The 13,023-nt window shown below is 38.4% G+C and overlaps 1 protein-coding gene across 3 annotated transcripts in view; it reads right to left on the bottom strand.

The window, feature by feature from the left end:
* SMURF2 (SMAD specific E3 ubiquitin protein ligase 2) overlaps positions 1-13,023 on the bottom strand; it is a 67,242-nt gene extending 54,219 nt beyond the window's left edge. For all 3 annotated transcript variants that reach the window (XR_012631590.1, XM_074889550.1, XM_074889548.1), the window contains exon 1: positions 12,904-13,023. Coding sequence is in view for 2 of the 3 variants with exons in the window: in XM_074889550.1 (XP_074745651.1) it covers positions 12,904-12,955 (52 nt within the window). In the remaining variant the exon portion in view is untranslated. The remainder of the gene's footprint in view (positions 1-12,903) is intronic.

A 13,023-nucleotide genomic window follows, 5' to 3' on the forward strand; every position in this document is an offset into this window, starting at 1 on the left:
TTGAAATGATGAATCAGATACTGTATTTCAAGTATTATTCATAGGTACAATTTAAGCTAGCCCTGAGTAATCATTAAAGAAAAATATTTGCCAGGAAAAAATAACCCAGAATATATGATTCATTCACTTCTGAAACAATAAAACGGATCACTATAACAAAAATAACTATATTGTAAATACTTCAATTAAAAAGTTAAAAAAACAGCCAAATACAATGAAGAAAGCATGCCCTTAAAAAAAAATAAACCCAAACATGCGTGTGTGTGCAAATAACAAAAAATGTCATTAGAAAAAGGTAATTCCATGAAATACAGTTAACACACTATCTGATGGAAATTGTACTCTCTTCTTTAGCTATTTAATAGTCTTAAAACAACAAAGATACATCTCACCTCTCAAACTCTGGCAACTCACTATTAAGCTGATAAACAGATATTTATTTCAGCACAAAAATGATGCATGTAGCGTGTATATGAAATAGAAACAGACCACTAGCTTTGGAAGGTTCAAGATAGCAACATCACAGGGACTCCTAAACAACTCCCTGGGAAGCAGTTGGGGCTTTCACAGACCTTAAATAATGAAAAAGGGGATCAGCTGAAAAACAAACAAAAAAAATCAAGTATTTAATTGCCCAAGGCTCAAGGTGTGAAAATGAGCAGCTATTTGGAAAAGAAGTCTTCCTAGGAGCAGATTTTGTTTCGGCCTTGTATCAAACACGGGGAGGGGGGAAGAGAAGTAGTGTTAAACATCAACAAGTAACACTGGACAAATACGAAAACAGTTTAAAAAGCTCACTTTTCGTCATGGTTAGACAATATTAAGTGTAAGTTCACTTAAAATGAAACCTTGCAGTTTCACACTGTATCAGTTAACTTATTTTTAGTTGGCTAAAAAAAAAAATCATATTATCTGATAGCACTCTTAAAACTTCTCCTCACTTTGTCTATACGTAGCCATTTTCAGAATAGGCCTCTAAAGGAAACTTCAAATAGAACATGATGCCTTTCTCCTGCTGGAGGTACACCTGCTTCTGATTTGTTTCTTCACTCTTTGGTAGACTCGTGTGTGTGTACGTTTAATATATAGAGTGAAGATCGAAGTTTTTCACAGCACAGGCAACTCAGTATAAACAAAGCACAGTATATTATATCAATCCACTAACACAGTAAGCTGTTCCTGTACAAATCCAGTGGTACAAATTGTGAAATTAGAGGACTCCCCTCTTCTATAGAGAATTCTTTACTTCCATCAGAGTACACAAATGACTGCCACAGCTTTCTCTCTCCATTCGACATTTAACATATTTGTATTGACTCTGACTAAAAAAGGTCAAATCTTTCATGCAACTAACCCGTCAATAGCAGATAGCACTTATCTGAAAAAAATATTAATTGTAACTCCAAAACCTTTGTGAATAGGTGACATGTAAATTAGCCAAGGAAACATTAAAAACCACATCATTCCATTATTACCACATATTACTTAACAGAAAGTCTTCTGACCCTTTTAAAGCAAGAAAATATTAGCATTAATGAAGTGACCAAGACATCACATCATTTCTTAGAATCAAGGACTTTTTTTTAAAAAAAAAAAATTTCTCAAGTTTGGTAAAAGCTGAAGAATTCCTTTTGTTCTACATGTAAGGAGTAATCCTGATTTTATCTGCAAGTTTTTCTTAGAATTATGTTATGAATCATGGCCACTTAGAAGCCAGCCCTTAATTCCCTGTTTCTTCTATATACGATCAAGGTGATGAACACGTGGAGCAAAGGAAGAGATGGGAGAAATTTTGGGGTGGGTGTTTTCTCCTGTTTGTTTTCAAACTTCTGTCCTGTACCCAACTGCAACCACTTATATTCTTTGCACTTGTTATGCATCTTAAGTTCTTATAAAGCACCTCTGCTGTAGATGACAATTTCTTCCAAGTAACATGCTCAAATCACTAATAACAGCACGTGCAGCAACAGCATTCCCAGGTTACAAAGCCAAGTGTTAAAAAGTTTGGAAACACAAGAATCTGGACTGCCCCTGCGACCCTGTGTCATGTTCGTTGCTACAACACCAGAGTCCGGGCACCAGAAGATCCCCAGTGCCTTGTCCTGCCAAAAAAATCGGTCTCCCCCACCACCCATTTGTCCCGGACAGTTCCTTGTTCCAGGTCACTCCCTTCTCCACCCTCATCCAACTTTTGAACTCTCTGCATTCTAGTTAATGCCTCTCTTCACACCGGGAGCACACCACCAAGTTTAGCATTAGCAGGTCAAGATCAACTCCTGTCCCAGCCATTTGTTAAACCATGCACTAATTTTTACTAGGCTGATTCAGGGACATCTGCCTATTACCATGTCCCTGTTTGACAGCGTTCTTGACCAAGAATAAAGGACTCACATGAACAAAGGATTTTAAAATATGTGCAACATAATTCTAATCTCCTTCTTGAAACTGGTTGAATTTTAACAGAATCTTCCCAAAATAAATTCAGCCCAATTTAGCTACTCAGCATGAAAAATTTCAGTGTTAGCAGGCTGCTTAACAGCAAGCAAAAGAGAGTCTTATAATGGGAAGCACTAACTATAGTTGGTGTTATGAGCTCCAACTTGGTATTACAAATTCAACTATAGTTATAAATTCCACTGACAGTGAATAAAAAGTGATGTTCAGACAGACAAAGCAATTCAAAACTGTGTTTAAATTACATGAGGTAGAAGCCACCGCAGGAACCAGTGCTCCTACTCACCACGCTGCTGAAGCGCAAATGTAACGTTCAAAAGGGTCAGGTTGACAGGGACAATTTTTCTTTTCATTTACTGCTACTCCATCACTGTGACACAGGGTGGGTGCAAAACAAGTGCATCTCCAGACTTGGGCCACACTAGGGAGAACTGTTTAAATGTAGAGACAGTGAAGTTTCTAAATTTCAATAAACTTACAAAAAATACAAAGCTTTTGAATGGGTCCAAAGTACTACCCAGTGCAGATTAAGTTACATTATGCTGATACACAGGAAATAGCTGACTTATTCTACAGGATGAACAATTCACCAGAGGAAAGGAACTTTCAGGAAAAATGATAAATATTGTAATGAGGAAATCCGAGGCACATATTCACAATACCACATTCAGATTTCACAAACGAACAGAAATTTCTTCAGGATCTCTTGGCCACAGAAGCAAGTAAGACACAGATAAATATAAACATATAGTACCGCCCCAGACAGAGCAACAGCTTGCTGTGAGGGAGGGGAACCAAAAACTGTATTGTCTATCCTTGTAGATGGGACTACAGAAATTTTAACCTCCTTTTACCACCATCGTGTAAGACAAGTATTGGGAGAAAATTATGAACTGCAGGAACAGCTTAAGGAAGGGAGAGAATATTTTATTTTATGACAAACCAGGCACAGCATGTACTACTGAAAATTACTGCAAGTCACTTTTTCCTTAAAGGCCTTCTCTTTTCCTGTTGCAGAAGAAAGCAGACACCAACATCATTTTAAATCACACTTTGACCCAGTTCTTAAGTAGAAATCCCAAATCTGAAAGATCTTCACAAAAGGGATACAATGTTACGTGACATCACAACTTCAGGATAAATCTTGGCCACCCCTGCCATGCATGATCATAAAGATTTTTTTGACAAAGAGCACATATCCAGCTATTTAAGGTAATCCAGAAACATTGCATGGCATCTTGAACTTACAGATAGTATTTGCTTCTGTAAGAACACACAGGCATTTCCCCTGTGCGGCGCCATAAATTAGCTTGAACAGAGATCAACAGCAGTTTTTCCCTATTCCGCACATCCATACTTGACCAACAGTTTATTATAATGCATGATACATACATCTGAAGATTCTGTTCATCAACACACCTTGTGCTCTATCAAACATCCAGAATTGCTAGTTAGACATTTAGAAATGCCACGTATATGACCCATTTGAAATTATGAAAGATGGCAGTTAAAATTTTTACAGTTGTTCAGAGGCTTTAATTACCAGGAGGCTCTGCAATAGCAGAACATTTTTTATTTAGAGGATTCTAGTAGAAAGTTAAAAGTCCCAGAAAATTTCCACTTTAACATTCATTATACCCTTCTTTAAAGTTTGGTCAATTAATGTGTCATACATTGTGAACCCAGGCTTAAAGCCGCCAGTCATTTTTAATTTCATAATGAGTAATGCTGAGCAAGTGCTCTCAAGCATATGGGAGGACCAGGTCCTTCATGTTCTTTTAAACAGAGTACTTAGCAACACATATATTTTGTGTCTCTTGAAATATATGTATTAATACTAGCATGAGGAAGAGAAACACTTGGCATCTTCAGATTTCACATTGAAAATGCAATCATTACTACTTGGCTAAGAGCAATATTGTAATCAGCAACATGAAAGGCAGGAGAGATTTCTGTGTGTTTTAGTCCAAGTACAGGAACCCACATTTGTTTTCTGCTTCCACTATAAAGTGACACGAAACCTGGTATACTTCTAGTGTCTTCATGTCCCTGTGTCAGCTCCTCCGGCTAGCTCTTGAACACTTTTCACAGAATCACAGAATCATCTCGGTTGGAAAAGCCCTTGAAGCTCCTCCAGTCCAACCATGAACCTCACCCTGACCGTTCCCAACTCCACCAGATCCCTCAGCGCTGGGTCAACCCGACTCTTCAACCCCTCCAGGGATGGGGACTCCCCCCCCTGCCCTAGGCAGCCCATTCCAACGCCCAACAACCCCTTCTGCAAAGAAATCCTTCCTAAGAGCCAGTCTAAACCTTCCCTGGTTTTGTCCCACTCTGTCCTGATTCACCTTTACAAATGACCCCTTTTGCCTCCGAATGACAACACCTGCCTACACCAGCTCCACCTTTATAAAGTTTCTTATATCACATCTGATATCACATTTTATAAATCAAGACACAAGTACTTATTTTGCTGCTAAACAAAAAAGAGGATACTTTAATATTACTACACCTAGGCACAATGCTATTACTCATTTAGTCCTGCATAAAGTCTTCTATACAGAGCTATAAGCCATTATTTTCATAAATACATCAGGGTAAATAGTGGGTGAGAGTTTTTTTACTGAAAATAACTATTTATACACATAATAAATTAACCATTTCAGACAATGTAAGGTGAAAATTTTGTGTTAAAGAGTTAAATCGAAGAATTGTCATAAGGACACCTAAATGCTTAGCACAATTAATGCTATGAATTTCTAATTCCAGGCAGTTAAGCATGAATGTAATTCTATGTATTTTATCCAGACATGTTTAGTTCCTTTGCACGCTTAAGGATTATTTTTTTTAAACCAGCCATGTTTATAAGTACTCTAATCCAGAGATCTTTCTTCCTCCACCAAGAATAAAAGAGGATTTATTTTAGTACATTTACATGTTTTCCATGAAAAATAATTGCAAAAGCTAGTAGACTACCTTTTTCTAAAATGAAACAGCAAGCTTTCACTGAGTATGCTCCATCCACTTTCTTCATGTCCTATGATAAGCACAAAGCAGACGTTTTACCAGGTGCAGTTTTAGAAGTACACAGCCTGGTCTTTATTTGTATTATAAAGAAATAACCAAGTTGGCTCAAGTTTTCAGAAAATGTGTCTAGTATTACCAATGCAGATTCCCACCTTCAATTAAATACAAGCACAACTGCATCTATAATTGAATTTACGTATGCATCTATATATAAACTCCAAATCAAATAGTTAGGTATGTTAAAAAGAAGTATCATTACAGATATAATTAGTTATGACTCCATTTAACTCCATCAGTAATATTAAGATCTGGGTCAAGGCAGAATGAAAATGAGCGTATGTCCCTTAGTTTTAAACTATTTCATGTGATCAGCCAAGATACACCCCCAATCCCACAAACAGCCTGGCTGTTCTGCAAACACCTGGCTGATTTAAACCACTCACACACACGTGTGCCAACCCACAACAGTCCTCTTCTACACTCAGTTAAAAAAAAAAAGGGGGGGGGGGGGGGGATGAGAGGAAGAGGTCGATTTTAACTGGATATATTCCTCAGCCCGCCCCATCTGACAGCACGGGATGGAGCAGAGGGACGCATGTATCCTGGAAAACGGCGCTGCGGGTTGGAAAGCTTTACTATGGCATTGTCACTCGAATGTTTGTGGCAAGATGGCATCACCCATGCTAATTTAAGCATGAATGGTAGAATCTGGGTACACATTTTTACTGTGACCTGTAAATTACATAGTCTGTACATGCTCTGCATATTTGAAACAACTTAAATGAATTCATTATAGAAAGGACGCATTGAACCACTTCACACTGACAATACCAAAGCCATGGTTGGAGTGACTCTCCCTTTCTGCAAGAAAACAATCCTTCTAAGTTGTGTTAAATACATACTGGCCAAGAGTCGTTCCAGAAAATTAACAACAGGATACAGCCACATGAACTCACATACTGCTACTTTTTCTTTCACTTTCAGAATTTTGAAAATGGCAGTAACACTTCATCTAAGCAATACTTTTTACTCACTTTCGGGAATATCAGTCCTCCTAGTCTAATTTGCCTGAGCAACAGCAAAAAAAGTATTCTCAAGTAGAAAAAAAGTGCCAAGAATCTGCAGGATGCTAAAATACAGCTGATAGTGCAACACAAATATGGCATATAAGAGAGAACTGAACCTGAATCATGCTGGATGCATGGAAGGCCCAAAACAGAACCATGTTTTCTGTGGATTTAAACTCAAGAGAAACAATGTCCATGGGCAGAAAGTCAAAAGATAGTGGCTCTAAATCCCAGCTTTACCTGGTTTATCCTTTTTATGATCTTAAGCACGTCTATTCTCCATTCTGTATCAGTCTCCCTACTTAAATTCAGATGATAATGCCTAGCCAATTTTGTTCTGAGCTTTGTTATCTACAGATGAAGATTTCTTGAAAGTTACAAGCATTCTTATCTATGCTTTCACTGAAAGCATTTAAAGTTTAAGTAGCAAGAAAAAGTCAACAGTTTGCTTCCTTGAATATGCTATTGCTAAATGTCCCTCAAGATTTTGATCCTCTTTCACAAATAGGAAACGTGCTTTGCTAATAGCAGACACACACAGTAGCTACTTTTATATGCATTGTCTAACATTATTGAGATTAATCTTTACCAGCCTCTCAGAAGCTACCGGCATGATCTCAGTCATTGCACATGTCATAAGCATTTACATTTTATATATTAAAGCATGCACGTAATAGCCTGCATAGTAACGTACTCATGCCATTAAGCCAAGTCAGAAGTTAGGTCATCTTATTATTGTGAGGAGAAGAGGGAAGACACCTAAAGAAATCATCCACCTCTTTTAAACACCCGCAAGAAAGGTCTGGCCCAATGGCGAGATGTCATTTTAAGTAAGATGGCGAGATGTCATTTTAAGTAAGATGGCGAGATGTCATTTTAAGTAAGATGGCGAGATGTCATTTTAAGTAAGATGGCAAAGCAAGGACACACTTCAAAGGCCATGAGATAAAACAGAACAAAACATTAAAAGCTGTCTTCTTTTAGGGATCAACCCATTCACCTTAAGGACATAAAGACAAAAATGCCTTCATCTGGGGTCTGAACAGATTTTCAGTGTCATTAACATATGAAAAAAAAAAAAAAGAAAATAATTTGTCACCACTAGCTGAGTTACTCAGCTAAGCTCAGCTACGCAGACAGACATTACAGGACAGCTTAAACTCTTTAAATGTAACTGAAAAGTACAATTAAAAAATTACTCACTAATTTTCCATCCCCGGGATTTATCTTTTCTTTTTTCCCCCCCAACAGCTTTAATTTTTTTTAAACACTAACATTAGGACTGTCTGCAGATTTCCCATACGTCTCCTACATATGTCCCATATGTTACCTACACACATAAATCCTCTACTAGCTTCTACTCGACGCTTTCCTGATTCTACAACCAAAGATGAATATTGGGCCTTTTTGCTCTTTTAATTGGAGCTCCTGTAGAACTGTTTTCCTAATATTATTTCCTCCCCCAAGCCCTTTTTGATTTTTGTTTTCCTTGCCATGATACCCCATTACGTATCCTTGAACATAGATACCTAATTTTACACCAGATGAATAGAACTTCTTTATATAAGCTGATCCCATTGAAACAAGCAGATGAGACTGCTCCATACAGCTGCTCAGTTGTTTATTACGATTCTTTGGGGTCTGTGCGATCCACAACTGATTTATATGTATATAAATAACTATATACTGTATATATAAAAAGCATACATATACACACACACTTCATACTTTGATGAAAATATTGAGGGCCAAGCATCCATCAGTCCCTGCACAATCTGATTAGACACATGCCTATTGACTTTGTTATGACTGCACCAGTTTAATCCACCTACTATGTAATTTATTGATTCTGATTTCTTAAGTACTAGTTTTTAGTAAGTCATGTGTCATTAAGTCAAATACACCTTACATGAAGGAACCCCATTGTTTTATTGTTGACCAAAGCCTATCTAACTATAGGCTGCTGGTAAAAGAGGCAGTCCTGCCCTCTTTTCAGCTTCTTGTGTGCATCCCTCTCCTTCAGTGCAAAAAAACCACTTTTTTCTTGGTAGGATTAGCTTTCAGCTCATCACATAGCTATACAGTTGCTGGACTCAACACAAGGGAGGGCCCAGAAAAGTGAAGCCAGGGACTACAAAGAGAAAAAAGAAACAGCAGTCTGATTTTAAACTGACCTAAAACTGCGCTACAATTTAAGCCAACGATGAAACCATAGCCTTGTTACTTAAAAATACAGGTAGCTACTTTATCAGTCAATCAGTAATGCTACGCCTACAATGAGTCTCTGCTATCCATAAACTTCAGTCCTGCTTCCAACGACGCTAATGAGAATTTAGAATTTAGGTTAACCACTGTTTTCAATTGTATTAATTTAACAGTTAGATTTATCCACTGCAAAAAACTGATCTGGAGATTCCACATTGTTTTGCAAAACTCAAGAATGTTTTGGCTTTTTCTAAATAACACCTGTCTTTCTCAAGAAATATTATTAGCATCACAAGAGTTTCTAGGAACCAATAAGAAAAAGCAGCACCTTCTTCCTTCAACACCATAACCTTATAGTAAAGTACAGTACCACCTTTGTACTGTAAGGAATGAATAGACAGTAAAATCAACAAAAGAGATAATAGGGCAGAAGATGAGATGCTGTCCATTTTCTACAACACAAGATCCAGTGCTTTTATTTCCCTAATTAGCAAACTCTGCCAGGAAACCTGAAAGCTTACAGTAAGGAGGAGGAAAACCAGATCCAACAACTCCTCAGGCCTACCTCTGATTCTTTACCAACAACACTCCCAGTTCATTCCAGTTTTATCCATGGGATATTTATTACCTCTTTTTATAGTAGAGTGTAACTGTGCTTTGTGGCTATTAAAGTATCTTTACTTGTTAACTATTCTGACAAAAAAACTAACTATAACATATCAACTACATAAATTCATGCACTAACCTTTATTCAACTATTCTAGTGCCCATGCAGTTTTTCAGACTTCAAACTGATTTTAAAATAAATCCTTCTACTTGATAAAAACAGCCCTATGGACTTCGTTCCGATAACTGTCATTGATATCATAAGTGAAAACAGTCAAATATAACTATTCTAACATTAGTTCATTCACAGATTATGACATAAAATATTTACTGAGCAACTGAAAGCAATAGTAATTTCTCAATTTTTTTGAGGAATATAAGATAAATGCAATTCAACATGGGGGGTGGAAGAAAAATAGTACATAGTGTCTGAGAGTATAGCATATTTACAAATCCACAGATTCAACACAACACTGAGAAAAATCACAGTAAAATGGAAGGGGATGACTGCACTTGTAGCTTTTGTAGAACTCAGATGTACTCAGGATAGGACTAGATAAAACAGTGGTAAAAATGTCAGAGTTGACGGAACTTTCCTTATATTACAGCTTGCTTGGATGGTGTGGTTACAAGCCGCTAAGATGAATTTTGGAGAAGACAAGTGCAACAATTCTAGGCTTTGGCTAACTTGAATTACATTGCCTATATTTCAATCAGAAACAAACATTTACACCTCACACTAGGAGTGAATTATCATCAGAAGGCATAATCTTTGGTTTTTAACAATTATCCAGCACTTTTCTAGCTCAAGATTGTGCAAAATGCATTGACATACATATCACTAAAGAGTCAAGTGATATTTACAACAGACAACTACACCTAGGAGCAACAGAATAACCTTTTATAAGAAATGTATAACACAGATACACTGTAAACTAAATAAAAACTTACTAGAAGTATGCCACCGCTGTGGTTTTTCTCTGTTATGGAACCCAGACCTAAATAAACTGTTAAACACTTAGTGTAAAGGTATGCCAAACATTTCTCAGAACTTTCTTAAGGTCCCAACAAAGAATCAACCTTTTTTGCAAAATGAGGCCTAGGTTAAATATTTTATTTGGCTCCTCAAGATGGACTGAGAAGTTGGGCACTAGCTCCAGATCAGTTCTTGGACTCACATCAAACATTACCCTGTCATTTATCCAGTCAGTCAAAACAATGTTTTCCATCTAAACCTTTAATGTTTATGTCCTGAAAAACTGCTAATTGAATCCAGTTCTTGAAATTCATTTTTTAATCTATACCATCTAATTTAGAGATAATGAACAGAAGAGATAAGTATTATACAATGATTGCAGAATTAATCCTATAAATATTCAAGCCAAAACAGAAGACTGCTAGTTTTATACAGCCAAAGAAAATTAAGATTAAATAGCATTTGTCAGTTCAAGAATAAACTTTTAAAAACACTGGATATACAGATTCTTTTAATTCCAAACAGTTCTAGAATTCAAGAGCCCTCAAACTGCTTTTCCAATCAAAAAGGGTAATCAAAACCACGCAGAACACTTAAAACTATTCCTAGGCAAGAACTGACAACATGTCAGCTGAATTAATAAAATTCAGTGTTTTTCCTAAACATGTAAAGCTTCCTTACAACAAATGACCTTATGTGAAACAACTCACAATTAGCTAAAGCATAAAATACCTCAAGCCTTTTTAGCTCGAGAAATAGGCCAATGTTTCATATAAGCTTCCAAGTAACAGAACTGGTACTCAGCAACTGCAAGAGCTGCTAACCCTGGAATAGCCCCTAGAAAGGCAATTTTGCCAGCGGCCCGTGCTCTGCATATTCCTTTCCTAAAATACAAGACGACAAAAAAACTCAGAAACGTTCCTTAAGATTGTACCTGCTTCTTTTGTGGGCTGAGCGCACAATTAAAACTCTGTATGTAAAACTACTGCCTATTTCTTGCTCACAATCACACTCCCCATAACATACATTTGTCACTAACACGATTTCATTATATGCTTAAACCTTAACAAAAATAAAATAAATATGAAACAAAACAGAACACAAAAGCCAAAGGTGAAAGCGACAACTCCCTAAACAGTACTTTCCATGCTTTTACATAAGGCTACAGACCATTTTTAATGTTTCAAAGATAAGCAAGCCTGAGCACTCACTGCTCAAGAAAAAAGTACTAAAGCACTGCATCAATAAAGCAATAACCTGAAGAGAAACCTACAAAACACTGTGTAAAAACAAGGCAGCACTGTTCCATGCATCAGTCCCAGCTACGCTTATTTTAAGAGTTTTATTTCTAAGTGTAATATATAGACATTCACAAATCTCTGTGAAAACTAGATTAGAAATTTAGTCCAAGTATTTCCAAAGTAAAACAAAAGCAGATACATTTTACTTTCCCTGTAAAAATAACATAAAAAATAAGTATGAAAGCACTTCTCTTTATTTGGCATAAACTGGAAATATTTCACATGCACCTAAAGTAAATATATCAACTCTTTTAGTATTTTTTAAACACATTTGTTTTGCAAGCTAGTTAAATACACTATTGTGCAGGGAAGAGTATTTACAGTGTTATCTATTATTTTCCAATTGCTTACCTTCACGCACCAACACTTTAGAATACAAAATATCGTTTATCTGCTGGGGGATTTGCAATACTTTGAACTAGCTCTTTTTCTTAATCTTCTGTATTTTTTTTTTTTTTAAAGAAAGCTCTAGCAGAACGTCCAAGATTTTTTCTCTAAACCTATTTACCAGGGTTCTTATACGAAAAAGAACATACTTTTAAGTATTTAAAACCAACTTATATTTCTTCCCAGCATGCAGGTGAACAGTTTTTATGGTATTTTAAAATATTAGAGGTCAAGTGGTCTTCTGAAAGAGGGCAGCATAAGGCACTTCACCAAACGAACCGTGTACAATCTTAACTGAGGAAGTTGGTTTAAAAAAAAAAAAACACACAACAAACAAAGAGATCAAAACAAAGAGTGTGACAGTTTCTTTCAACTTTACACCGAGTAAACGAAGGGAGGGGAAAAGAAAAAAAATTGGGGTGCGGAGAAGGAGGAGAAGGTGCCCAGCGCCTGAAGCTGCCCCCGACCGGCTGCCCCAGGCCCGGAGACCCCCGGCGGGCTGCGGGGGCCCGGCCCGGGCGGCACCCCCGCCCCGCAGCCCCCGAAGACGTGTTGTTCCGGCGGCGCGGACCCCGCGGCGGGGCAGGGAGGCGAGGGGAGGGCAGCGCTCGCCGTCCCCCTTCCCTCCTTCCCCGCCGCTCTCCTCCCGCGGCCTGAGGGGCTCCTCCGGCCCCAGGTTCAACCTCAAAGACACATGGAGGGAGCCCGCTCCCGCCCCTCCAGCTGGGCTCTCCTCGCCCCGCTCCCCCGGCAGGCCGGGCTGCGCGACCCCCCCCTCACCGAGCCCCGGCCGCTCTTCGCTTGCCCCGTCCCTTCCCTCGGCCCTGCCCGGCCGGCGGGCGGCGGCAGGCCCCGCCGGAGCCTGCCCGCTCAGCCTCACCTGTCAGTCGCAGCTTGACGGGCCCGTTCCGCCGGGCCCCTTGGTTGGACATGTCCCCGGCCGCTCCGCGGGCTCGGCGCTGCCTTGCCCGGGGCTCCCCCTGCCTCTGGGTCCGGGAAG

Source organism: Strix uralensis, chromosome 19 (assembly GCF_047716275.1).
Source record: "Strix uralensis isolate ZFMK-TIS-50842 chromosome 19, bStrUra1, whole genome shotgun sequence".
NCBI classification, from domain to species: domain Eukaryota; kingdom Metazoa; phylum Chordata; class Aves; order Strigiformes; family Strigidae; genus Strix; species Strix uralensis.